Raw genomic sequence first — 27,950 nt, 5'->3', positions numbered from 1 at the left:
TTGCAGTGATTGCAAAAAAAAATATTGAGTTAGGGATTCCATGAGTTTATTTTTTAAAGTAATTCCACTGAAGCATGGTTGAAAAGCAATGCCCAACTTTCATTGGTTAAATGTCATAGAATTTTTATTTATTATTACTATTTTCAGGTTCAAGTTATTTCTGCGGCCATTGTGGGATTTTCTTTCATTGACTGAAGTAAGTAAGGTAACAAAGTATTTGTACTTCATTACCTGGCACCTTCGAGCATGTGTGGGTAAATATCCTGATAATATTTTGGACCTGCTAGAAGATTAGAACTCACAATCCACAGAATACCATTTGAGTTGTGTTCATTATTTTTTATTTTAATGTCAAAAAGCAATTCTGCCTGCTATGAAAAAAAACCCCACCAATTCCTGAGCAAACAAGAAAAATCTAAAAAAAACACATTTTGACTTCATCAAAACATTGCAGATAATCCGATTTCTCTGTGCATTTGCAACGTTGACACTGAGAACAATGATGGGCCTTAGTCGTAAAATGTTTAAAATGAAATCCGAGTTAGTCCACCCAAAGAGCCGTACAAACACGTGCAGTAAACATTTCCTAAGCGGGGGAAATCAAATGCTTTCAAATCCATAAACCTATTTTATTATGCTAGTGGAAAACAGAAAAATGGCTGATTTGACTGTTTTTAAAAAAAAGAATGCATAAAAACAATGTTAAACATCTAAAAATCTATTAATCAATATTCAACTCTAAATAGGAGCAGCTTAGATTACTGTTCACAAATATAAGAGCTCAATCATCCTGAAATTTGTTTTTTTACTCATTGGCAAAGAAAGGAAGTTTGAATCTTTTGCAGAAGGAGCTTAAATGCACATTATCAACACTCTTAGACAAAAGCCTGTCAGCATTAAGGCACTGAAGACTGAAGGGCTGCAAAAACACATGATAAGGTGAGTTTGGATGCTTTTAAAACACAAGAGACAAACATCTAATCAGTAAGTAGTAGCAAACAGTTATTTACAAACCACACAAAAGACTGATAATAATCAGCTACTGCAAGACAACACAACGTATGTCCACTGGATGATTTAGATGAAAATATACTTCGATTTACTTTATTATTGGTTAAAGGCTGAAAAATGTGCTGCTTTGTCCTCCTCGTTTCTCCTTTGTGGCTTCTGCAGACCGGTGAACGTATGGTGAGTGTTTACATTCCAAACAGACAAACGTGTCTTTGTAAAGTCACAGACTTACAGTCGTTTCTTGCATCCGCGTAGAAATGAAATGACCATTTTTTTCTTTTTTTTAATCCGTACCAGAAAATTGTCAACAGTTCTTTTATTTCCTGAAGATTTCATTTATTTTGAACAGTAACAACATTGTTGATTGCTGGAAGCACTTCATGGTTTCAGCCTCTGATGGACATTTCTGTGTTTTCTTCTCTAGTCATCAAAAAGTCCTTTCAAGAAGTCCCGTCAAAAAGCAGTCCGCTTAAGTTTGGACCTTTTTTCATTCAGCAGGAGGCAAACTGTGGATCCTGTTAGGCTTGTTAGCTTAACGTTTACATGTTGAGTAGTTTGTGACAGAACGAGTCCATGGAGAAATCAGATGCATCGCTCTCCTGAGAGGTGTGCTCATTGTTAATAAACAAACGTATCAAGAGTTCCTTCGGCATTAATAATCATCCATCCAGGTTTTAAGGTGGAATATCTCCTCAACAGAAGAACTTGTTTCCGGAAAAAGCTGAACAGAGACATATTTACATATATTAACACAAGTGTCATGATGTAATCTATCTCCTACTGCATGCCAACAAGGTACTTTTGCAATAAATGAAGACATTTAAATAAATAATCTGACTGGTAACAGACTTTCCATGAACGCTCAATCATATTTGCATACATCAACCATTACAGATCTTTTAAAGGCACACGCAACTTTGTCATATTTTAAAATCATTTTCTCGTGCTAAAACAAAAGTCACTCAGACCCCTCTGTGGCCAGAATGTCGCACTTGCAACATCAGAGTGTCTGTCCGGTCCCTGATGAAGTGGAGCTGACATGCTGAACCTGAAGTCTGCTTCCAGCATGTTTTGGATCCTGAACACAGCTGATTTGTATGATTTAATAATGAACTGCTCCTGTAGAAACTAATGAAGGCTGAGGAGACATTTCGGCATTTAGATTAACCCCCAAATTCCACTACCTCCGCTCCGCTGCGCTCCGCTCCGACACGAACGCCGGAGCAAAATCGGTCCCGTTGTAGTCAATCAGAGCTACTCCACTACTGCGGCCGTGCTACGGCAGTGCGGCGCCGTGCGCCGCCCTCTGTTCCGGCGTCCGGCAAAAATAGAATCGATCCTATTTTCGCCGGACGCCAGAGCACCTCCGCAGTAAATGGACAGAAATCACAACCGCCCAACAGGAAAAGGAGCAAGCACAATTTCCATATTTCACAATAAATCGATAAACAAAAGGCGTTTTTTGTTTCATATGCACATATTTAACAACTTTTAACCACTATCAATGGCGGCTGAAGTTTAAATGCACAAAATTAAGCCATAAATACAGTTTCCACTATCAAAGTAGTCACACTTTGTTGATCCAAACATTGCTGATCTCTCAACACAAATGATAGGCAGATTAAACAGCTCATGCCGATGCTTCTCCCACACAACGGGTGTTTGGATCTAACTTCCGCGTTTATTGCTCGGACTGTATCGCAAGATCTCGAAAATCCCGCGCATGCTTGTTTGCTCTCCTCAGGTCTCAGCACCGGAGCGGAGCCGTTGTAGAGCGGGTACCAGTAAAATTGAGTTTGGAAGCGAGCGGCTGCGGAAGGCGGGGGCGGACCGGAGCGGAGCGGAGGTGAGGTAGTGGAATTTGGGGGTTAGGTGTTAAAATGACAAACAAACAGCGCTGGGAGTTCCAATTTTGCTTTGAGTAGCGGACACTAGGGTGCTAAAAGCAAGCCAGAACTACATAGTACTCCTTTAATATAGAGAATTTATGCATGTGATAATGTTCCAAACATAACATTAGTTTAATTCCTTCATGTCTCTAAAAACCTAAGTCTTCTATGACTGAATAGCTGATTGGTCAAAAATAGAATGAAAGCTGAAAGGAGCTGCTCGTTTTTGGTTTGAAGCTTGATATATTTTTAGAGTTGATAAATTCACCACGCAAATTATTTGCATTTAAACACATAATTCTGGAACTCACCGTCCAAGCAGAGCCAGGCGTCTCACTGTTTTCTCCTGACAACCTGTTTAAGATGAAGTTCACTTTCTGCTGCCACGATCGGCAGCTCGTTTTTCAGGTGGTAGGATATAAGATGGCTTATGCTCTCGAACAACATGTCTTTGGTCCGGACCTTTATCAAAATAAAAACAGAATTATGTTCTTTAACTGAACACATTGGCAAAGAACTATATGTGTAAACATTTAAACTTGACAGACTCACCACTCCCTCAGGGTCCACTAACAGCAGGTGTTTGGGCAGGCCACAGTGCATGCCTGTTAGCACATACTGGCCAGGGTTGGTAGTGCTCTCCCGGACGAGGAAATCTCCATCCCGGACCAGAAGCTTCTCTGCATCTCGTCGGCTCATGCGGCTGTGGTACCAAGGCTCCCTGCGGAGCTGCTCCTCGTTTGGGGCAACGGGAGCTCTGCGTCTTGGTGGACTGGGCCACTGGTCCTCCAAGTTTCGAACACCTCCCACCTGAGAGCCAGGACCTCCTGGTACACTGGACCCAACAGCTCCACCACAGGCCTCGTGAAGCTTCAGCGCATCCTCAAAAGGTCCTGCAGATACAATGTTTAATAAACACATGCTGGTGATGGCACTAAGTCAAGCAGGTCATGGTAATCCATAGAGAAATTTGAACAAAGGCAACTGGACTTCTTTAGTTTCTTAAAGACGTTTTGCTTCTCATCCGAGGAGCTCTGTGAATTCTGACTGGAATATGGGAGTCAAGCAAGAAAATTGGTCTATCCAAAAGACCAAACACCCAAACAGAAGCTTAGTGCCATCGTTTAAGCAGTCCAATGTAGTGAGGAATGTCCAGATCTTTACATTGGGGAAACTAAACAACAACTACACAAGCGCATGGCACAACACAGAAGAGCCACCTCATCAGGTCAAGACTCTGCAGTCCACCTACACCTGAAGGACAAGGGACACATTCTGGACAGAGTAGTTAGATGTTTTGAGAGAGGAATAAAAGAAGCTATCTATGTCAAATGGGAAAATCCTACATTCAACAAAGGAGGAGGATTCAGGTTTCACCTTTCCAGTACTTATAATGCAGCTCTAAACCTAATTCAGTCTAGGTCACATCCTGCTGCTAATCAAAACAACCATTCTCACACAATAGAGCCTAACGACTTATTGGGAGGTGGGGAGGAGGGGTATTCAGAGGGTGTTTCTGCTTCTTAACTCATTCACTGCCACTGACGACTAAAGTCGCCATTTTAAATCCAACTGCTTGCTGCCTAAACTTGTCAATAGTGTTTTTAATGGGGCGAGCTTGGGAGCGAGCTTGCTCACCTTGATAGTAAACATCACGGCTCGAAAGTTGACTTACGTACATCTGTATGTGTCACACATCACATGATCAGGTATGAGGAAGTCGTTTTGGGATGGAAAAGCTGCAGCTCACACTTACGACAACAGATTGTGAAAGAACAGAAAAAGCTAAAAACATGCTGATTATTCCAGATGTAAGAAGTGAGTTTACTCTTTCTTTTGGTAGTTTTGGTATTTACGTGGTCATAGAGCACAATATTCTGTGACTCTTCAAAAAACAGTTACAAGCGCTCAAAAACGCTTGCAGCCAGGGGCTCTCTGATCAGGAAACAGCCAGCAGTTTAGCAACAAAAGACAGCTACAGTTTAAAAGTTTGGCTCTCCCATATTCCAGTCAGAATTGATGGAAATGAGAAGCGAAAAGTTTTCTAGAAACCAAACATGTCCAGCTGCCTTTTTTGGATTTTATTAGTTTGTTGCGGTTTTTCTATTCATTTTTACATACGCTTATTGTTAAAGCACTCACTCATGTCAAAAAGGTCTTTTTTGGGACTGTCATGTGCCTTGGCCCCTTTGTGTCCCTCTGCACCCTGTGTGAGAGATTCAAGGTTCTCCAGACTCTGGGTGTTTACGTACTGGTGCTCCTCGTAGTCTTTGCTGCCTGAAGGCTGACCATCAGCACACAGATAACCATCTGACATCAGAGAAAAAAAACAACAGCTCAAGAACATTTCTCGCCTCAAGCTGGATGAATTCTGATCTGCATTCTTGTGCAATAGTACAATAGAATGTTTTCATATTTATTTTCATATTTATTTTTTACTTTAGCCACTTCAGCAGGCAGATTATACCTTTTGAAATGTTTTACTTTAAACCCACTACAACCTAAGTAAATCATGCAATTAGAGATAATTGGTGAGATAACTGAATTGCTGAATAAGTGTAGTGCCTGAGGTTCCCCTTAAACCCTTTTAAAATTGTGACTATATAAATCTGAATTCTACAGTTTGATTTGTGCAATTTTGAAAATGTCGTGAAGGGATCTTTTGAACACACACACACACACACACACACACACACACACACACACACACACATATATATATATATATATATATATATATATATATATATATATCCTGAGCAACAAGCACACATGTACATCATTTTCAAATGTTATGAAACCCTTTTATGTAACCATTTCCCCCATTTTTGACAAATCAAAAGAGTTAATTAAAATCGGGAAGATGCATTTTGCTTCTTTTCCATTAGAAATAACAGATTACACAACATGAGAGAAAATCTGACACATTCCCAGAAATTCTAATCCTATTAATGTGATTCCGAGAACACGCCAAACAGCAAAACCTTGTTTCTGCAAGTTGTGAAGTAAATCTTTTTTTCCCACCAGAAAGTGCAGTAATTACCACAAATGTTCCACAACACAGTTAAAAAAATATCCAGGCTCCACAGCCTTCCACCCCTCAAACATGGTTTTGAAGTTTGCAGATGACACCACCATAGTGGGTCTCATAACAAACAACGATGAGACCCTCTACAAAGAGGAGGTACAGCACTTCACTCAGTGGTGTTCTTTGAACAACCTGGTGCTTAACGCCAGTAAGTCCAAGGAGGTCATAGTGGTCTTCAGGAGGTTCAACAGGACAGAACACCCACCTCTACTCATTTGAGGGGAGCTAGTAGAGCGTGTAGACAACATCTAATTCCTGGGCATCCACATCACCTCAGATCTAACTTGATCACTGAACACTTCCTTTCTGGTAAAGAAGGCCCAGCCAAGACTCTTCTTCCTTAGGAAACTGAAGGGAGCCGGTCTCTCCCCCCAACTGCTAAAGAACTTCTACAGAGCCACGATTGAGAGCATCCTATCACTCAGTATGACGGTGTGGTATGGGAGCTGTACCGTCCAGAACAAAAAAGACATGGCCAGGGTGGTGAAAACTGCTCAGCGGATCGTGGGGAGCCCACTACCAGATCTGGACTCAGTATATACCATCCGACTACAAAGGAAGGCTAACTGTATCGCTGCTGATTCCTTCCATCCAGGTCACAAACTGTTTATGCCGCCACCATCCAGGAAACGTTACAGGAATATCAAGGCCACAACCACCAGGATGAGGAACAGCTTCTTCTCTAGAGCTGTTAAAGCCCCCCCCCCCCCAGTCATTCTCCACCGTCATCCTCCCCCCCCCACCTCTGTGACCCTGCAGATACCTACACTCCCAACCAATGACCCATGAGACTGTTAGAATTTTAATGATGGGTTGGTTGTAATTTACAATGATCCTGTTTTTTCATGCTGCTATTGTCCTGTTCACTTGAATCGTCTATGTGCAATAACAAGCAGTGCAATAATATCAATCAACATGTCGATCAGTACGATCAGAATACCAGTCAGCGCAACGTTTATCTTTTATATCTTTTAAATGATTCCGCTTTTTTACTCAAGTGTGTGTATGGCTCCCTAAAGGGAAGGTTATGTATTGTTCTTTTTTTTACTCTTCATGTTTTTATCATTCTATTTGTGGTCTTAGTACCCTTTAAGCTGAGAGCTACCAACATAATTTTGTTATGTGTATGCATAATGGCAATAAAGAATTCAATTCAGTTCAATTCAATTCATATGTAACTAATTTAGGAAAACAAACAAACTTAAAAACATCAGAATCTCATAGAAAATGAACACATCGAGTCTCTAATAAAGAGCATTTTTAAAATTCTTAACCCTCTGGAGGCAGGCGTTGCAGATTTGCAACGTTAAAACCTACCTATCTGGTTACTCGACATACTGTACGTATTTCATGAGCATTTTTTTTACTCAGAAGTACCCCTGAAGGACTTAGTTGTTCGTTCTTTTATCAAAACTTATTTTGAGCCTGAGGGTTAACCATTGGGTGACCTGCTGTGGAGACCTCCTTCCAAAAGGTGCCTCACCTGAGCCGCAGGTGTCCCAGTGGAGCTCATAACACAGCTGTCCAGGCTGGTAAGAGGCCTGCTCCCTCCTGGCTGGGGATCCCATCTGCTAACCACACCCAAACAACACAACATGAAGACATCTGCATCTCTGCAACCTCATAAAGAATTCTCATCTCTGCATAATGCAGTTTCGAAGCACTTTGTATGGAAACGCTAGTAACAGCAAGTCAACATTGCAAGCTTTTTAAGACGTGTCTTTTGCTGTTACAGCACAGGCATTTCAAAAAACATCCTCCTATGCTTTAAAAGTGATATTCCACCCAAAATAGAAATTTTGTCTGTTGACATATTTGCCAGAGATAGATATGTGGGATAAAAACAATCTTTAACCAGCCCAGTCATTCTCCTGACCCAGCTGTACTCCTTTAGCTTTAGCTTAGCATAAAACACAGTAAGTGAATGGATCCAACTAGCATTGTGAGTAAAAACGTTCTTAAAATCACTCAGTAGTGATCATAATTCTGCTTGGTGACCTAAATAATCAGACTGACAACAAGTGAAAATAATAAGTAACATAAATGAATCACAGGCACCATTTTAGACTTGGGACTACTTTATGACAAAGCACAGCTGTGAGCCTCCGCTAAAAGGTGCAAGGCAGCCCCAAAGACACCTGCTTCTGTAAACACAGATGCAGACAGACAAATTGTCATAAGACACACACACACACACACACACACACACACACACACACACACACACACACACACACACACACACACACACACACACACACACACACACACACACACACACACACACACACACACAAGCTCCAGTCTCTCCTGCACAAATGTGTGTGTGTGTGTGTGTGTGTGTGTGTGTGTGTGTGTGTGTGTGTGTGTGTGTGTGTGTGTGTGTGTGTGTGTGTGTGTGTGTGTGTGTGTGTGTGTGTGTGAATTGGGATCACTGCTGAGTACTTTTCCTGGAGGTGGTTGGAGGGACCAGAGGCACCAATGTATCCCAGGTCTTGCCTCTGTCAGTGCGCCCCAGGGCAGCTGTGGCTACATCGTAGCTCATCATCACCAGCGTGTGAATGGGTGAATGACTGATTGTGTTGTGAAGTGCCTTGGGGGGTTGTAAAACCCAAAGAGGGTTCTATACAGTTACATACCATTTTTCAGGAATTTTTTTTTAATCACAACGCTAGCTGGATGCATCCACTTACTGTGTTTTATGCTAAGCTATAGGAGTACAGCTGGATCAGGAGAATGACTAGGCTGGTTAAAAATAAGTTTATCCCACTTATCTAACTCTGGGAAATATGTCAACAGGCAAAATTTCTCCTCCTTGAACCGTCACCTTATCGTGGTGGAGGAGTTTGAGTGCCCTAATGATCCTAGGAGCTATGTTGTCTGGGGCACTTTGTGCCCCTGGTAGGGTCTCCCATGACAAATTGGTCTTAGGTGAAGGGTGAGACAAAGAACGGTTCACAGGATCTTTCATGGACGTTAAAACAAAGAGTCGGAGTACCCGGCCCGGAAGGTTACCGGGGTCCCACCCTGGAGCCAGGCATGGGGTTGGGGCCCGTGAGTGAGTGCCTGGTGGCCTGGCTTTCACCCATGGGGCCCGGCCAGGCCCAGCCCAAACCAGATATATGGGCTCATCCAACTGTGGACCCACCACCTGCTGGAGGAACATGAAGGGTCCGGTGCAATGTGGATCGGGTGGCAGACCAAGGCGGGAGTCTTGGCGGTCAGATCCCCGGACAAGAAAACTGGTTTTTGGGACATTGGGGTTGGACACTCTCCTTTGCTGGAGTTGCTCTGGGTGAGAGGCGGAGGGCTGGGGTTGGCTTTTTGTTAGCTCCAAGACTCTCTGCCTGTGTGTTGGAGTTTACCCCGGGGGACGAGAGGGTAGCTTCCCTGCGCCTTCGGGTCGGGGAACGGGTCCTGACTGTTGTTTGTGCGTATGGGCCAAATATCAGTTCAGAGTACCCACCCTTTCTGGAGTCCCTGGGATGAGTGCTAGATAGTGCTCCATCAGGGGACTCCATTGTCCTGCTGGGAGACTTCAAAGCTCACGTGGGCAATGACAGCATGACCTGGAGGGGTGTGATTGGGAGGAACGGCCCACCTGATCTGAACTTGAGTGGTGTTTCGTTATTGGACTTCTGTGCAAGCCACAGTTTGGCCATAACGAACACCATGTTCGAACATAAGGATGCCCAGCGGTACACTTGGTACCAGGGCAGCCTAGGTCGCAGGTCGATGATAGACTTTGTAGTCGTATCATCTGACCTGTGACCGTATGTTTTGGACACCCGAGTGAAGAGAGGAGCGGAGCTGTCAACTGATCCCGACCTGGTGGTGAGTTGGATCAGATGGCAGGGGAAGATGCTGCGTAGACCTGGCAGACCCAAACGCACAGTGAGGGTCTGCTGGGAATGCCTGGCAGAAGAACCTGTTAAGACGGTCTCCAACTCCCACCTCTGCCAGAGCTTGGACCGCGTCCCGAGAGCAGTGGGGACATTGACTCAGAGTGGGCTTTGCTCCACTCTGCAATTGTTGAGGCGGCTGTTGCTAGCTGTGGTCGCAAGGTGGCCGGTGCCAGTCGTGGTGGTAACCCCCGTACCCGCTGGTGGACACCAGAGGTTCGGGGAGCCGTCAGGCTGAAGAAGGAGGCCTACAGGGCGTGGCTGGTCTGTGGGTCTCCGTAGGCAGCAGACAGGTACCGGATAGCCAAGCGGGGTGCAGCAGTGGCAGTTGCCAAGGCAAAATCTCGGGAGTGGGAGGAGTTTGGTGAGGCCATGGAGAAAGACTATCGATCAGCTCCAAAGAGGTTCTGAAAAACTGTCCGGCGCCTCAGGACAGGAAGGCAGCAACTCGCTCACACTGTTTACAGTGGGGATGGGAAGCTGCTGACATCAACTGGGGCTATAGTCAGACGGTGGAAGGAATACTTTGAGGAGCTCCTCAATCCCACCTATGTGCATTCCGAGGAGGAACCTGAGCTGGGAGACCTGGGGATGGACTGTCCAATCTCTGGGGCAGAAGTTGCTGAGGCAGTCAAACAACCACACAACGGCGGAGCCCCGGGGGCGGATGAGGTTCATCCTGGGTATCTCAAGGCTATGGATGTTGTAGGGCTGTCATGGTTGACACGTCTCTGCAACATTACATGGTCATCGGGGGCAGTTCCTGTGGAGTGGCAGACCGGGGTGGTGGTCCCCATCTTTAAGAAGGGTGACCGGAGGGTGTGTTCCAACTATGGGGGGATTACACTCCTCAGCCTCCCTGGAAAGGTCTACTCCAAGGTACTGGAGAGGAGGGTCCAATCGCTAGTTGAATCTCAGATTGAGGAGGAGCAATGTGGTTTTCATCCTGGCCGTGGAACTGTGGACCAGCTCTATACCCTTGCAAGGGTGATGGAGGGGGCATGGGAGTTTGCCGAACCAATCCACATGTGTTTTGTGGATTTGGAGAAGGCTTATGACCGTGTCCCTAGGGGCACCCTGTGGGAGACGCTCCAGGAGTATGGGGTGGGTGGCTTTCTGTTAAGGGCCATTCAGTCCCTTTACCAGAGGAGAGTGAGTTTGGTCCGCATTGCCGGTAGTAAGTCAGACCTGTTCCCGGTGAGGGTTGGACTCAGCCAGGGCTGCCCTTTGTCACCGGTTCTGTTCATTACCTTTATGGACAGAATTTCTAGGCGCAGCCGTGGTGTGGAGTGTGTCGAGTTTGGTGGCAGGAGAATCTCGTCACTGCTTTTTGCGGATGATGTGGTCCTCCTAGCTTCATCCAGCTCTGACCTTCAGCTCTTGCTGGGTAGGTTCGTGGCCAAGTGTGAAGCGGCTGGGATGAGGATCAGCACCTCCAAATCTGAGACCATGGTTCTCGACCGTAAAAGGGTGGCTTGCCAACTCCGGGTCGGGGGAGAGGTCCTACCTCAAGTGGACGAGTTTAAGAATCTCGGGGTCTTGTTCACGAGTGAGGGTAGGAGGGATCGGGAGATCGACAGGCGGATTGGTTCGGCTTCTGTAGTGATGCGGACGCTGAGCCGATCTGTCGTGGTGAAGAGGGAGCTGAGCCAGAAAGCCAGGCTCTTGATCTACCGGTCGATCTACGTCCCAATACTCACCTATGGTCATGAGCTTTGGGTAATGACCGAAAGAACGAGATTGCGGATACAAGCGGCCGAAATGAGTTTCCTCTGTAGGGTTGCCGGGCTCAGCCTTAGAGATAGGGTGAGGAGCTCGGACATTCAGGAGGGACTCGGAGTAGAACCACTGCTGCTCCGTATCGAAAGGAGCCAGTTGAGGTGGTTTGGGCATCTGGTCAGGATGCCTCCTGGACGCCTCCTCGGGGAGGTGTTTTGTGAATGTCCTGCCGGCAGGAGGCCCCCGGGTCGACCCACAACACGTTGGAGAGGTTACATCTCCAATCTGGTCCGGGAACGCCTTGGGGTCCTGCCGGAGGAGCTGGTGGAGAAGGCCAGGGAGAGGACGGTCTGGAGCTCCCTAGTTGGGATGCTGCCCCCGCGACCCGGACCCGGAGAAGCGGAGGAAGACGACGACAACAGCAAAATTTCATTTTTGGGTGGAATATCCCTTTAATTCTGTTAAAATAGCACAGAGAGCAATGAGTGAGACTATAATAAGAGAGAGGCAGGTCTCCTTGTTTTTGTGACCTGACTTGATCTTGGTCCAAGATGCTCACCTGAGATGCTGTTTTGCTCTGTGGTTGTGTGTGGATGTGACCCAGGGGGGCTCCAGTGGGCCTGAGTCTGGAGTCCACGAGGCCTCCAACAGGAGGCTCCTTCCCTGGGATGCTATTATAGTAATCATGCTCAGAAAAGTCTTCCCCCCACACTGGCTCCTCCAGCCTCACCGACCTGAAATGAGAAGGACATAGAAGAGAAGATAGAGAAGATTTTAGAGCTTAAAGTCTTAATAAAACTCCATGTTAGTGATTTTTTTGGTACAATAAAATAATGATGTAAGTAATATTCGTACCGTCTAAAGTTCTATGGTTTTGTATTACAAGAACAAACCTTCAAATGTCTCTTTTGAAGAATAAACAAAGAAACCTGAGATCATGAGACTAGATCAAGTTTCTGAGGACTTTGTTAGGGGATGTTTGTCCAAATTATTCATTATTAATTTCCACCATAATTACAGGTGTGTTGGTGTAGCTTTTTTTCCTCTTGAAAATCATTTAAAAAGCATTTTTGTAAATTATTCCTATATGATGCAGTTTAGTTGCTTTTAATCAGTTATGTGGCGTGAAGAGGGCGGAGTTAACATTCGAGGGCCAGGTGTGATGTATTAGGGCACTGATGAGGACACGGGAAGAGATAAAAACTGGGGAGGGGAAGGCTCGTGGTTGGGAGAACAGTCGGACTGCCTGAGCGGACGCGGAGCCCTGGTGACGGGGGGTGGGTGCCGATCGCAGCTGTTTAGGGCTGCCAGCGGCGAAGATAGCCAGCGAAAGGAGAGGTGTTCCGGTGAGAGGAGGGGAGGCCAGCTGCCTCCTGTAGTTAGGCAGGGCCGGGACACAGAGGGCGCCGCGGCCAGGCCGGAGGATTCAACCGCCGCCAACGACGTTAGTTCCCGGGGCGTTGGACGGCGCTGGAGCTTTGACCCCGGGAGAGGGTCGCAATGGACTGACTAGATAAGTGTGCTGCTTATTTTATATGGGGGTGTTTTAGTGGGGAGGGATAGTTTTTATTGGTGCTTGTTGCAGCATGATAATTGTGTGTCTTTAAATAAAGAATTGCTATTGTGCACTAGTGTCTGGTGGTTATTGGAAGGTTCTGACAAGGACAAGACTTCTGTCCATAGCGGACCCACAATAATATTACAGTTGTTTTGTATGAAAACAACATTTACTTTTAACGAAGTGCCAATCAAGTCCAATTTAGAGTAAATAAAGTTTAAAAATCAAATCAGGACATTCATTGGTCCTGATTTTCCTACCTCTCTGTAGACGTCATGGTTTTAGGAGGGCTGTGTAGATACTGTTTGAACTGCAGTTCGAAGGCCTGCCCGATGGTGCTGATGACACTCTGGGCTAAACCATCTGAGCACTCCAGGATGTGACATGCTGGAAAAAATCATTTAAACACCAGAGAGAAAGAAACATGTGCTTCATGAACACCTTTTAAATACACATTATCCCTTAGACCCTTTCATTTAAAACTGCTTTTACTCAATCTTTTGTGTTTTCAGATTTTATTTATCTTCAATGATATTTTGTACTTCTGTTTTTAATGATCATTTTGTAACTTCATGATTTGTTTTGTTGATCTTTGTGATTTTTTGTTATGAGTGTTACAGAAATAAGATTTACTTAGTTATTATTATGAAATGGACAATGTGAAGGAAGTTACCTCTCTGATTTATTGGATCTTTGGCCACATATGCAACATAATCAGGCGTGTCCTGCAGGATGCAGGATGGTAAATAAAACCAAAGAAAGGAAAAAGTGGTTAACTAATTATATTAACTTGTTTGGGTATAAATTTGGAACTCTCCAGATTAAATAAATAAATTGCAGCTGACTGATGTGTTTCAAACACTTACGGTGTCTCCTCCAGAGGCAAAAGAGATGGACTGCATGGGATGGTGTGCTATAACCTAAAAGAGAAAATCCATTTAAATTCTATTTATAATTTGGCAGAACATTCGAGGTGTGCTGCAGAAAGAATAAATGATGCACAAGGCATTAATAAAAACACAGGGTTAAAATCAACTACATTCTGATTAAAAGTAGAAAAAAAATCTAATGCAATTATAACAACACTGAAGTATGAGCCTAAAGGAAAAATGAACTAATAGATCTTTTATTTTAAAACATTTTATAACATTATTTTATTATAATTATCTCACATTTTTCATCCTAAATTATTAAAAAATGAAAGCAAGACAAAAGGACACATAAGGGCTTCTACTCTTTTTCAGTCTGCCCCTCAGATTTATTATTTAACACTCTTCCCATGGGCTCACCACTTGTGGGGGGGCCAAAGGGGTCGGGTGCAGTGTGTGACGGGTGGTAGTCGAGGGCGGGGACCTTGGCGATCTGATCCTCGGCTACAGAAGCTGGCTCTTGGCACATGGAATGTCACCTCTCTGGTGGGGAAGGAGCCTGAGTTGGTGTGTCAGGTTGAGAGGTTCCAACTAGATATAGTCGGACTCACCTCAATGCATGGCTCTGGCTCTCGAACTAGTTTCCTTGAGAGGGGTTGGACTTTCTACCACTCTGGAGTTGCTCCCACTGAGAGGCGCCAAGCAGGGGTGGGCATACTAGTTGTTCCCATCTTGGTGCCTGTACGTTGGGGTTTACCCCAGTGAATGAGAGGGTAGCCTCCCTCCGCCTACGTGTGGGGGGGGACGGGTTCTGACTGTGGTCTGTGCTTATGCACCAAACTACAGTTCATACTACCCACCCTTTTTGGAGACCTTGGAGGGGGTGCTGGGAAGCGCTCCTTCCGGTGACTCCCTCGTTCTGCTGGGGGACTTTAACGCTCACGTGGGCAACAACAGTGAGACCTGGAGAGGTTTGTTTGGGAGGAAAGGCCCCGATGATCTGAATTCGAGTGGTGTTTTGTTATTGGACTTCTGTGCCAGTCATGGAGTGTCCATAATGAACACCATGTTCAGACATAAAGGTGTCCATGTGTGCTCTTGGCACCAGGATACCTTAGGCCGCAGCTCGATCATCAACTTTGTTGTTGTTTCATCTGATCTGCGGCCGCATGTCTTGGACACTCGGGTGAAGAGAGGGGCGGAGCTGTCAATTGACCACTACCTGGTGGTGAGTTGGCTCAGATGGTGGGGGAGGATGCCAGTCAGACCAGGCAGGCCCAAACGTATCGCAAGGGTCTGCTGGGAATGTCTGGCAGAGTCTCCTGTCAGAAGGAGCTTCAATTCCCACCTCTGACAGAACTTCCAAAATGTTCCAGGGGAGGCGGGGGACATTGTGTCTGAATGGACCCTGTTCCATGCCTCCATTGTTGAGGCAGCCGACCGGAGCTGTGGTCGCATGATCGTCGGTGCCTGTCATGGTGGCAATCCCCAAACCCGCTGGTGGACACCGGCGGTTAGAGATGCTGTCAAGCTGAAGAAAGAGTCCTATCAGGTCTGTTTGGCCTGTGGGACTCCAGAGGCAGCTGACGGGTACCAGCAGTCCATGCAGGAAGCGGCTCAGGTGGTTGCCAAGGCAAAAACCCGGGCATGGGAGGAGTTCGGTGAGACCATGGATCAAGACTTCCGTACGGCTTCGAGGAGATTCTGGTCCAGCATCCGGCGCCTTGGGGGGGAGCAGTGCGCTACCAACACTATCTATAGTGGGGACGGTGTGCTGCTGACCTCTACTCAGGACGTTGTGGATCGGTGGGCAGAATACTTCGAAGACCTTCTCAATCCCACCGACACGTCTTCCAGTGAGGAAGCAGAATCTGGGGACTTTGGGTTGGCCTCTCATATCTCTGGTGCTGAGGTCACTGAGGTGGTTAAAAAGCTCCTCTGTGGCAAGGCTCCAGGGGTGGATGAGATCCGCCCGGATTTCCTTAAGGCTCTGGATGTTGTGGGGCTGACGCGGCTCTGCAATATCACATGGACATTGGGGGCAGTCCCACTGGACTGGCAGACTGGGGTGGTGGTTCCCTTATTTAAAAAGGGGGACCGCAGGGTGTGTTCCAACTACAGGGGATCACACTCCTGAGCCTTCCTGGTAAGGTCTATTCAGGGGTTCTGGAGAGGAGGGTCCGTCGGATTGTCGAACCTCAGATTCAGGAGGAGCAATATGTTTTTCGTCCTGGCCGTGGAACACTGGACCAGCTCTATACCATTAGGGTGATCCTGGAGGGTGCGTGAGAATTTGCCCAACCAGTCTACATGTGTTTGGTGGATTTGGAGAAGGTGTTTGACCGTGTCCCTCAGGGGGCCCTGTGGGGGGTACTCCGGGAGTATGGGGTACCAGGCCCTCTGATACGGGCTGTTAGATCCCTGTATGATCGGTGTCAGAGCTTGGTCCGCATTGCCGGCAGTAAGTTGGGCTCATTCCCAGTGAGAGTTGGACTCTGTCAAGGCTGCCCTTTGTCACTGATTTTGTTCATAACCTTTATGGACAGAATTTCTAGGCACAGCCAAGGTGTGGAGGCCATCCGTTTTGGTGGCCTGAGGATCAGGTCTCTGCTTTTTGCAGATGATGTGGTCCTGTTGGCTTCATCAGAACGTGATCTTCAGCTTTCGCTGGAGTGGTTTGCAGCAGAGTGTGAAGCAGCTGGGATGATAATCAGCTCCTCTAAATCTGAGACCATGGTCTTGATTTGGAAAAGGGTAGAATGCCTTCTCTGGGTCAGGGATTAGGTCCTGCCCCAAGTGGAGGAGTTTAAGTATCTCGGGGTCTTGTTCACAAGTGAGGGAAAACTGGAGTGTGAGATCGATAGGCGGATTGGTGCTGCATCTGCAGTGATGTGGGCGTTGTACCGGTCTGTTGTGGTGAAGAGAGAGCTGAGTCAGAAGGCAAAGCTCTCGATTTACCGGTCAATCTACGTTCCTACCCTCACCTATGGTCATGAGCTTTGGGTAGTGACCGAAAGTACAAGATCGCGGATACAAGCGGCCGAAATGAGTTTTCTCTGCAGAGTGGCTGGGCTCTCCCTTAGAGATAGGGTGAGAAGATCGGAGTGGATTCGCTGCTCCTCCACATTGAGAGGAGCCAGTTGAGGTGGCTCGGGCATCTGGTCAGGATGCCTCCTGGACGCCTCCCCGGTGAGGTTTTCCGGGCACGTCCAACTGGGAAGAGACCTAAAGGTAGACCCAGGACACGGTGGAGGGACTATGTCTCTCAGCTGGCCAGGGAACGCCTTGGGATTCTCCTGGAGGAGCTGGCCCAAGTGGCTGGGGAGAGGGAAGTCTGGGCCTCTCGCCTTAGGCTACTGCCCCCGCGACCCGACTCCAGATAAGCGGATAAAAATGGATGGATGGATTTAACACTTGATTAATAAATTAAAAATAACTGACTGTCATTAAAGACTGGTATTGATAACATTTCAGCAATAACATTGAAACACATTGATAATTAGCCCCTAAGTGGAGGTTATTAAGGATAACCTAACCTGCCGTGTGGTTGGGATGAGCAGACTGAGCCCGTCTATAGAAATGTTGACAGCGATGCTCATGCCTGCAAACCGCAGGTTACTCTTCCCCATGACTGAATGCAGAGCTTTGTTTGCAGTCTGAAGGTAAAAAAATAATATAGTGAATTTTAGCTGTATTAAAGGTGTGGTTCACTTAATTAATGAATACATTAGCAGTGGTCTCTAGTATAAGTGAATGCCTTTGGGGAATAAAAGCTCTGGTGCTCCTCTTTCAGGGTAGTAGATGTTAGCCAGAAGACTGGGGAGCAGAAAACGGCAGGATGTGAAATCTTACTCATTATTAGACATTCAACCTGCCAGTACATTCCATCGACAACGCAGTCGAGGCCATCCTCACTTCTTCAATCACCGAGTGGTATTCCTACCACCAGGGATATGAAGAGACTGCAGCGTGTCATGCACTCTGCTGAGAAGGTCATTGGCTACAAACTCCCCTCCATACAGGGCCTGCACACCTCCAGGACATTGAGGCAGGTCAGATCACAGCTGACTCTCCTCACCCTGGACAGTTTTTTTTAACTCTCTCCCATCTGGCTGGAGGTTCAGATCCATTCGGACCAAAAACTCTCACCACTAAAACAATTTCTTCCCCTCTGCTGTTGGACTCATGAATAACAACCATAAGACTGCCTACTCCAGCTGGTTGGTTTCAGTCACCTGTGTTGTGTTTGCACCTGAACTGTTCTGCTCTGATCAGTACCTACACTGTCTCGTATATATTAGCCATTTATCTAATTATTGCCTATATTATTATTTAATAGTGCTTATTTCTTTTTACCGCAGCAATCTCCAAATATTGTGATTTCTTACAAATATGGCAAAAAAGCTCTTCTGGTTATTTCCTGATAATTGGACATCTCGCCTCTGATTGGCTAACAGCAATGCCACTGACTCTGTTTGCTCTACAACGTAGATGTTTTATTTCCACAAATAACACAAGGCTGGAGGAGTTCTGCCATGTGGCAAATTTGCTAATGCTAACGGTTCGCTTCTACTAGCAGAGACATTCTCTGCTGTTTCCTGGACCCTAAACCAACAACAGCCTTCCTCACCCTGAGCCAAGATGGGTGAGTCCATGAATGTTAAGTGACAGTGTGATGTAGATCTGTCAGGTTTTTCAAATCCTAGAGTTTCAGTGTCTATTTCCTATCAGAAGCTAATGCAGGAGATAGGTGTAGGGGAGTCTTTTCATGTTCAGCCTGCATGAGAAACTCAGAAATGATAATTAAAAATATTGTTTTTCATTGAACCACACCTTTAAGTAATGCACACAATAAAACTGCAAGAGCTACAAATAATCAGACATAAATCATAAATTTGCAATGGACCTTTTTCCTCCAGGCCCCCTTTCCTCCAGGCACAGCTTCACACAGCCTGTTGATGGCTTCCCTGGTTTGGGAAAAGGAAGTAAAAGTTACAAATCAGACTGGGAACCAGCCACTGATTACATCCAGCCTAGCATCAGAATGCATGTTTCAGATGTTCAGAAACAATGAAAACAAGAAAGAAATTTGACATTTGAAAAACTGCTGCATTTCCAAAAAGTCTAATTTTGTCCAAATGTGACAAGTCACAGTTCAAAGGTGAGTCTTTTCCCTCTGGGCTGGTTATCTAGATCTGATCCGGCTTTGGACTTCCTGAAGAGCATTTTCTGTGAGTGTTTTTCAGAATGTGGAGCGGGATGAGCGGCTTTTACTGTTACTGTTGTTTACATTTGTTTTCCACTGAGACTTTGTTCCTGCTTTGCAATAAATCGGCTCCTGGGAATGCCTAGTGGACACTTTTAGTTTGCACCACCTGTGTGTGTGTGTGTGTGTGTGTGTGTGTGTGTGTGTGTGTGTGTGTGTGTGTGTGTGTGTGTGTGCGTGCGTGCGTGTGTGTGTGTGTGTGTGTGTGTGTGTGTGTGTGTGTGTGTGTGTGTGTGTGTGTGTGTGTGTGTGTGTGTGTGTGTGTGTGTGTGTGTGCTTCAGTGGGGTAGGTGGATGGAGACATGTGGACCTGAGGATGTAGCTCAAGAGCTCCCTACCAGGGGGACAGTAGGAATGCAATCAGAGTTCAGCTGCCTTTATCAAGTGGCTCGTAAATATTTAAAAGCTAGCAACGTCCCGAGCCTCAGCTCGAGTAAAGGTCTTCTCAGGGATTTTTGAAAAGCATCACCATGTTCAAATGACTCACGTAGATGAGAAAAGCAGAGGAAGGGGAGGAGGAGAGAGATGTGCTGCTGCTGCTGTTGTTGTTTTTGTCTGCAGTGCTGGTATCTGCACCATGAGGCTGAGCCTCATTATCACCAGTGTTGCTGTTGAACAGCATGACACAGAGTGTGCTGTTGTGAGACAGCACCTTTTTTATTTTCAGATCACCAACTGAAAAACATTTCTGAAATTCTCACAGCAGCTTAACTGTTTGTTTTTGTCCTCTGGGACACGATTAGTCAGCGTGTAAGCTGAGGTCCAGTCTGAACTCTGAGTGATACTAAGAATAAAGATGTTATCAGGAAGATGGTATTAGTGCTAATAAACAAAATGCTGTAAGAGGCGGAGAACAGTAAGACTAGAAAAGTTGATAATTACACATGAAAGTATTTATGCAAAAATCATTAAAAACCTAGAAGTCATTGAATAAGTATTTATTACCTGCTGCTTTATTCTGAGATCCTCTTGTTTTTTTAGCTGAAAGATTCTAGCACATCTCATGTGATCCGTCAAGAACTTGGGTTTTTTATTGTGAACAACTACAATAGGGCTCGTGATCGTGCATTTTTTTAGGTTTTGTGTGAAAATGAGTCCAGGACTACAAAAGTGACGTCATGGAACCTGACACGTAGTAAAACAGAGGGCAAATGGCTGTAAGTTCAGCAAACTTCAAATCCTTCCTTCAGGAGGAAAGAACCACCATGAATCTAGCCATGTGGTAAGAAGCAGCTGATTTGTAGTCATGCTAATTACGAACCTTTAAAATCTGATAAATCTTAAAGTACGTGACAGGCGAGGTCGAAACCCCCATCATTACTTTTCATTTAAATTGCAGTACAACATATAAACGGTGTAAGGCACTCAAGCCCCCACAATACGGCTCAAATATTGAGTCCAACCCGGAAGTACCAAAAATTGCAGTTCCACCCTCATCCACTGGGGGCTGGTGTCAGAAGCAAGCAAATCCTCATTGACTCCCATGTTAAAAATACCAATTTCAAAGCAGAAATAAACATGTTTACAGCCTGGTACCAAAACATGTTTTTTGTTTAAATGATCATGACAACTCTGAGGGGGGTGAATATTTTTCTCACTCTTCTGTTTAAGTGTTTTAAAAGCCTAAAATTCTGTATAATTAATGAGCATCAGACCCACGTGACCACAGAGCTAGCTCTGTGGAAAGGCCTCAGTAGAGCCTCGGTCTGGCTTGGATACTGCTCCGGCATTTTGAGTCTCTGTGTTTGTGTATTCTTGTTTGGATATTTTTTGTGCAATTGTTGGACAAAATGACTTGCTGTGGCATTAATTGCACTAATAGAGCGTCCAAGGAGTCTCCACTTCATTTTTTTCGGTAAGTAAAATTATATTTATGTATTTTAGGTCACTGCCGAGCTGAGCTTAGATTTTAACATGTACTGTTTAACCATGAAATTTAAATGTAATAGGGTAAACCAAGTGCATTTAACATAATGCTGCACTTTAGAAAATGGGTTGAAATATAACATGTTGGTGGAGCTGGGTTCCGACTATCGGCTTGTGGAGCTCTCGGGAGACCAATGTTTTCCACCCGGTTCTCCCCTCCCCGCAGCTCGGCGCATCTCTGTCTGATCGCGGCTTCTGTCTGCTGCGCGGGCTGCCGGCTTGTGGAGCTCTGGGATGGAAACCTTTCCACCCGGTTCTCCCCAGCGGCAGCTCTACGCATCTCAGATCGCAGCGGCGCTTGTCTGCTGTGCGGCTGCCAGCTTGTGGAGGTCTCAGAGACCTCTGTGTTCCACCCGGTTTTACCCAGCGGTCAGCCCGGCGTATCTCTGACTCAGAAGCTCTGGTGTTGTGCACAGTTAACTCTGGTTGTAGCTAGGTTGCTACCTCCATTAGCTTAGCTCCCACCTCTGCATTAGCTTTGGGTTAGCTTCAGTTTAGCTTGTAGCTAGTTCAACCGGGTGTCGTCAGTCGATCCCAGCCTTACAGCCCCACCCTCAGCTCCACCTCTCTTCCCTTTTGTGGAATTGTCTGGGCTTGACGGAACCTGTGACACGGTCAAAATGGCGGTGGTGGCCACCTCCCATTTGGCCTCAAAAACGTGTTATTGGAGCCTCTGGAAACCCATTGTCCAATATTTATATGTCGATGAAGGCACAGCAGATTAGAAAATAGCTTTTCCGTTCACTTGCATTCATTTTGACGTTCTTCCGGGGACCCATGAGCCGACCGGAAAGGGAGGAGACTTAAGCTCCCTGTATGAAATTTTAGCTTGTTTTGAGTGAAACGTATTGAATTAGAGCCCTTTTTGACTAGCTGTGGTGGTTTCATTCAATTCCATTCAGTGGTTTGCAAAATATTTTGCCAAAAGGATTGACTTCACCTGTCAAAGCAAAGATGGCTGCTGTTTTGTTTGCTCACCCTGCCAAGAACTTTCATCTAAAAACATAATCCAGCAGGGCGTGCTCACATAGACCACTGCAGCTTTCTACTGTCATTAGAAAACATCATCAATTATAGATCTCCCTCTCTATCGCTCCATCCCCCTCCCCTCCTCTCGACCCCTGTCCTGCTGCACTTAGGCCTTGGATACCCGGACGACTCAGATAACAGACGATCGATAATTGTTGAGGAGAGACAGAAGGGTGAGAAACAGAGGGGAGGGGAGACAGAGGGAGAAGTATGTATGCTGTGACTTTTATAACAACAACATCACGTGTGGTAGTATGAAAACATAACAAAAACCTGTGCACGGAGAAGCTCCGGTACAGTTTAAAGTGTGAACTCCTGCAGTGTGTGTTCTAATTCTACACTGCATTGTTACAAAAAACAAAACAAAAAAAAAACTACTTTTTGGGGGTTTTTAAACCAAAAAGTGTCATTAACTGTGCATTTGTAACAAAAATGTGTTATTATTGCATGTTCATTATGTGCTAAATAAAACGTGTTCTAAATGCAGTCATAGATCTGTCTGGTGTGTGTATTAAGAGCACAGTTAGATCAAATTCCCCTGACTCGTCACCACTGTCAGTAGCGATGGTTACTAGCTTACCTCGTCACCTGAGTCCGCGTGTTAAAGTCCAGAGAGCGCATTGACTTCAGCACCTCGATGCAACCCATGTACTACAGAGACAGAAAAAGCAGTAAAGGTTCTGGAAGGTGGGAGGTACAACTTCAGCTGAGAAAATAAGACCTAAAAATGATGATGAGCTTTTTTTATGTTTTTATTTAAAGAAACGTTATGTTTGCATCGAGTCTTCCTGTAAAGACACTCTTTAGAGGTTAACACTAGTAAATAGGAATGTTTTCAGCAAATATTCCAACTGAGAATCCAAATACGGCCCATTAGCGTGAGCTTCTAGCTGAGTGGCTTCCTAATGGCTGTCAGATCTGGGTGCTAATGGCACCCTGACTAGATTAGCATCGCCAAGAGCTCTAGATTGTGGACACACTGCAGCTTGTGAGCCCTCTGGGGAAGATGATGATGATGATGACGATGTGTATGTGTGTGTGTGTGTGTGTGTGTGTGTGTGTGTGTGTGTGTGTGTGTGTGTAACACCCTGCTTGTTGTGCATTGACAGCACATACATGCCTCTGCTGATACCAATGTATTAGCATAATGAAGATAATCCCTTTTACAAAACTGATTTCCCTGTTTTGTAATTTTTTTTCTAAAACACATCTCAGGACTGATTTTATCCTTTTCCATTCTCTCCGAGGAATATTTCTGAGACAAACAGCTACACAGACTGAGATACAGAAAGAAAACAACCTCAGAGCCAGAGAGCTTAATGAGCTTTCTAATAAGATTTGGGTTTGAGGGAGGTCTTCCATCAGTGAAATTACTCTTCCTTTTTTCTTTTTTCCATCTCTTACTCTCCCACACTAATCTGCTGATGAAACACATCCCCTTCTCTGGCCCAAAACGACCTAATCCTATGACCGGGATGCTGATTTATTCCAAGAAACATTCCTTGGAAATGAAATAAAGGAGGCATCTCCTTCTCAAAGTCTGATGTGGCTTCCTTCTTTAAGATCAACCACTGTTAGCCTCTGGAATAAACTCAATGCATTTGTCTGAGACACTTTAATTTTACTCTTACAGAACAAAAACCTCAGTGAGTACTGATGGGTGACCGGACAACAGAGACCAAGCAGTTTTGCTTGCTTTTAGCCCCCCCTAGTGTCTGTTGTAGAACCAAAAGCAAAGTGTATCTCCTCACTGTGCGTTCGTGTTTATAGCACCTTAATCTACCAGCTGAAATGTCTCCCAACATTTCTGAGGCCTAGTCCACACGTAGCCGTTTTTTTTAAACGAATATCCGCCCCTCCAAAAGCTTGCATCCACACCACCTCGTTTAAAAAAAAAACTCTGTCCACACGTACCCGGATAAATACGTTGTTAAGGACATGCCAGACCTGTAGGCGGCAGTACTTCCCCCGTTCTTAACCTCGTCCTTCGTCTGTGGTCTTCCGCAAGGAGCAGTAATTCCGCTTTCAAAAACAAACAAGCAAAAAGCGCTTGGACAATTGATCAAGCGAGCGCAGCTCTGAGGGCATCCATGCTGTCGGCTAGTGTAAACACAGGTCGCACACGTGATGTCAGCATTTTCTTGTCGCGGAAAGTGACGTTGCGGACCTTAAAACTCCGGTTTTGTCTGTCCACACACAGACACCCAAAACGGAGAAAACGCAGATTTTCACTTTGGCCGGAGTTTTTAAAAAGATCCGTTTGCGTGTGAAAAAACTCCGTTTTTGTGTGGATGACAGGCCAAAACGTAGAAAAATATCTATGTTTTGGCAGATCCCCGGCTACGTGTGGACAGGGCCTTAGTGTCTCCTCGGGCTGGGCTATAAGGCCTAAAATCAATATCACGATATATTGAGAATTTCACCTCGATAACGATAAATGGACGATAACTACAGGTATGTGCAGAAACAAAAGTTGTCCACTAGATGGGGCTGTCACATTTATTACGTTGAGTTATTTGTATACCTGGCTCAAGGTGGCACAGCTTGTTAAAGGGACATGAATGTTGCCAAACGACACACATCTTTTCATTTTTCTATTGTCAAATTTATTGACATGAGAAAAATTATCTCGATAAGAGTCAGACATTTCGATAACGATACATTTTCGATTTATTGACCAGCCCTAGTGTCTACAGGAGTGATTCATCAGCTGTACTCATGATGTAAAACATGCAGGAAATGTGCTGGAACCAGATTGGAGCGCCCGGTACGTCAGCTCAATTTCTTAAAGTCCTAACAGAGCAGCCTGCCAGTCTGAAGTTGCAAGTGGAATATTCTGACCACATGCCGTTTAAGGGGCTGGGTGGCCTTTCATTAACCATGTAAAGGGTCATTTTAACACATACTGGCTCAAGAAAATGGTTCAAAAATATGAAAAATGTGCTAAGTATCCTTTAATGTTCTTTAATTTCATAACAGTGCTCCTGTTATCAGAAATGCAAGGCAGAAATATAAAGTGACACCAAACATATAAAATCATTAGACATCTTCCCCTGCAGAGAGATGGATGAGTGTGAATGAACAACACTGAGGAAGCAGAAAGAAAGCGAGGGAGACGGACTCTCACAACACTGCTTAAAAATGGCACAGTCCAGCAGCAGCTGTCGCTCCGACACTAAAACATGCAGTTTAAAAGCTCCTCCCTGCATGGATTCACCACGAGCTGCACGGGGCCCACAAAACACTCTCAAACACGTTCTCTCACAGGTTGTCTGCAAAGCTCACAGCACACCTAAAAAGATGACAACAAATTGCGAGAAGCTCAATCGGATCGTTAGACAGGAGTCCCGATGTTGGGACCTCTTCCACACTTATCCATCCTCCTCCTCCACATCACATGATGCAAATCACTGCGATTAAACATAATTGAATATAAGAATGAATGCTGCCTGCGTAATGTCATTAGAAAATGTGCTTGGGTCCCAGACTGCAGTAATCAAGAGTCATGTCATCAGTTTGAGGATGAGGAGCAGGGGGGGGGGGGGGGGGGGGGCAAGAGGTGAACAGTCACGGGGAGATCACTGAGAGGACATCAGAGGCTGACAGCAAGCAGACCGCTTCTTTATAATCCTGAACATCTTTTCGAAAGACAGAGTGATCTTCTGGACTTCTAATCAATAACTAAAGATTTATTTTGTAAAAGCAGCAGGAGTCTGTGAATCCTCTGCTTCAGCATGGAAACAGGAAACACGGGTTCTTAAACATGATCCAAGTTTGTAAATGAAGCATGTTAATGGTTACATTTCACTGCACACATAAAAGCAAACAATCTCAGAAAACACACAAAGAGAGGAACCACTCCCATGTGGGAGCTCAGTCAGACAAGGAGCTAATCATTCTATCTTTAGCTTAAAGAAATGTAACTAATGTTTTCTACTGTCAGTGTGCATTGTTTTTATAATTTATCGTTCTCCACCCTGTGTGTGTGCTGCCCTGGTGCAGTCTCCCAGACCATCTATCTGGATTAAATTATGTATTCCCTTGCCGTCTCCTCTAGGGCTGCGTAACAAACCGCCTGCAAGTGAGATGTTTTTGTTTTCCACCCAGATGAAAAAGCCTTTAAATTGTCAGTAATGTTCTCAGATCTCTCCCAAAAGGCAACGACAGGTGTTTAGTAATTGTTTCATTTTTAAATTAGGCGTTTAATTACCTTTAGTCTGAATGCACTAAAGAACGATGCTCACTGACTTACCCTGACAATATAAGAAGCTCCTTGTCCAAGGATTTTCTTGTCTGGGTGCAGCCAGCCCTGAGAGGGTTTGTGGATGAAGCTGCCCTTCTGGTTGAGGTCCTCTCCTCCCAGCCACATGCCTTCCACCCGTGTCCTGCGGTTCATCCCTGATCGGGAGCAACTGGGACCACCAGGGCTCACCATGACCTCTGTGGCCCCAAATCCATGTCCCCCTGGACCTATAGAGCTTGCAGCTGCTACTGCCCGCTGCCCACGAATGGCCTGCAAGGAACAGGGAGTGACACAGACAGGGTCACAGGAGTTAAGTACGGCTGCAAGGCTGGCCACGGGGCCGCTGGCATGGGATGCCCCTCCAGATCTGTGTGATGATGAGGAGGAAGAGGCTAAGGCCTGCGAAGGAGCAACTGCTGCCTTGTTAGAGTCCTTGCTGGAGCTGGATGGGCTCCGGCTGAGCAGGGAGTTGGAAAACTTCCATTGAGGCATCCTTGGAATGAGCATGCAGAAAGTTGTGGTGGCATCCTGTTCCCCATCCAGGCAGGGGGAGTCTGCCAAGGCTGCAGCTCCAGCAGAGGAGGAGGACCTGCTGCTGGGATCTAGAGGAGGCAGTGGAGGTAGAGGAGGCAGAGGAAGGCTTGGAGTAGAGGAGGAGACCACCGGTGTGGCCACAACTTTGCCGCTCATGGTTAAGCTCTGCATCAGGTCGTCAGAGGAGGTCACAGACTCGTTGCGAAAGCGGCCATACTTCGGCTTAAGGAGCATGCCCGGTGGAGCCGCTTAAAGCAGGAGAGACACAGGATGGACCGAGGATAGAGGGGAAGGGGGAGAAGGGGAAGGGGAGGGGAGGGGGTGTGTGATGGAAGAGAAGAAGAAACAAAATGGAAAATCTTCCTAAATCCTTGATGGAGTCAGCTCAGCGCTGCCTGGTCCTCCTTCGCTCACGCACTGTCCCACTGTCATGCTGCTCTGCTCTCCATCTGAGCGTGGCCGCTCTCTTTCTCTCCCCTCGAAGCTACATTGCTCAAGCGCTGCTGTCTCTCCTTCTCTGTAGATGATGTCATTGGCCCATTAGCCCTGCCCTGCCCAGCTGCTCTGACTGTATTCGCTGAGGCACATCTGCTTATACAACCCTGCTTCAAAACACACACCCACACACACACACACACACACACACACACACACACACACACACACACACACACACACACACACACACACACACACACACACACACACACACACACATTCTGCAGATCACCTGCACATCTATATAAAGAACACACAGCAGAATTCCTAATCTGTGTCCGAAGGTGTTAGAAAATTGCCATAATTATACAACACATGTTCTGCTGAAGTCCAACACCAATAACCTGTAGCTATTTTAGAATACAGAAATTCAACAGCTGATCATGAAAGAGAGCAAGAATCAGAGCAGGACTTATCA

The 27,950-nt window shown here is 45.7% G+C and overlaps 1 protein-coding gene across 3 annotated transcripts; it reads right to left on the bottom strand.

The window, feature by feature from the left end:
• Positions 1–128: 128 nt before the first annotated feature.
• Positions 129–27,771, bottom strand: shc2 (SHC (Src homology 2 domain containing) transforming protein 2). 3 transcript variants are annotated; one of them, XM_015971416.3, is made up of 13 exons: positions 26,510–27,770; positions 22,838–22,908; positions 18,943–19,003; positions 17,573–17,692; positions 14,034–14,087; positions 13,841–13,892; positions 13,428–13,554; positions 12,169–12,343; positions 7,472–7,559; positions 5,043–5,210; positions 3,453–3,793; positions 3,212–3,362; positions 129–1,732 (listed from the first exon to the last, which is right to left on the bottom strand). In XM_015971416.3, exons 1-12 carry the CDS (start codon positions 27,266–27,268, stop codon positions 3,234–3,236), a joined length of 2,145 nt encoding a protein of 714 aa, XP_015826902.3. In that variant the 5' UTR covers positions 27,269–27,770; the 3' UTR covers positions 129–1,732; positions 3,212–3,233. The 3 variants fall into 3 exon arrangements, with proteins under 3 accessions (XP_015826902.3, XP_015826904.3, XP_054586066.2); XM_015971418.3 differs by having other exon boundaries at positions 7,472–7,556; XM_054730091.2 differs by lacking the exon at positions 5,043–5,210 and having other exon boundaries at positions 26,510–27,771.
• Positions 27,772–27,950: the final 179 nt, after the last annotated feature.

Source organism: Nothobranchius furzeri, chromosome 8, assembly GCF_043380555.1.
Source record: "Nothobranchius furzeri strain GRZ-AD chromosome 8, NfurGRZ-RIMD1, whole genome shotgun sequence".
NCBI lineage: Eukaryota > Metazoa > Chordata > Actinopteri > Cyprinodontiformes > Nothobranchiidae > Nothobranchius > Nothobranchius furzeri.
The sequence above is the reverse complement of the archived record's forward strand: the minus strand, read 5'-3'. Positions and strand labels throughout refer to the sequence as shown.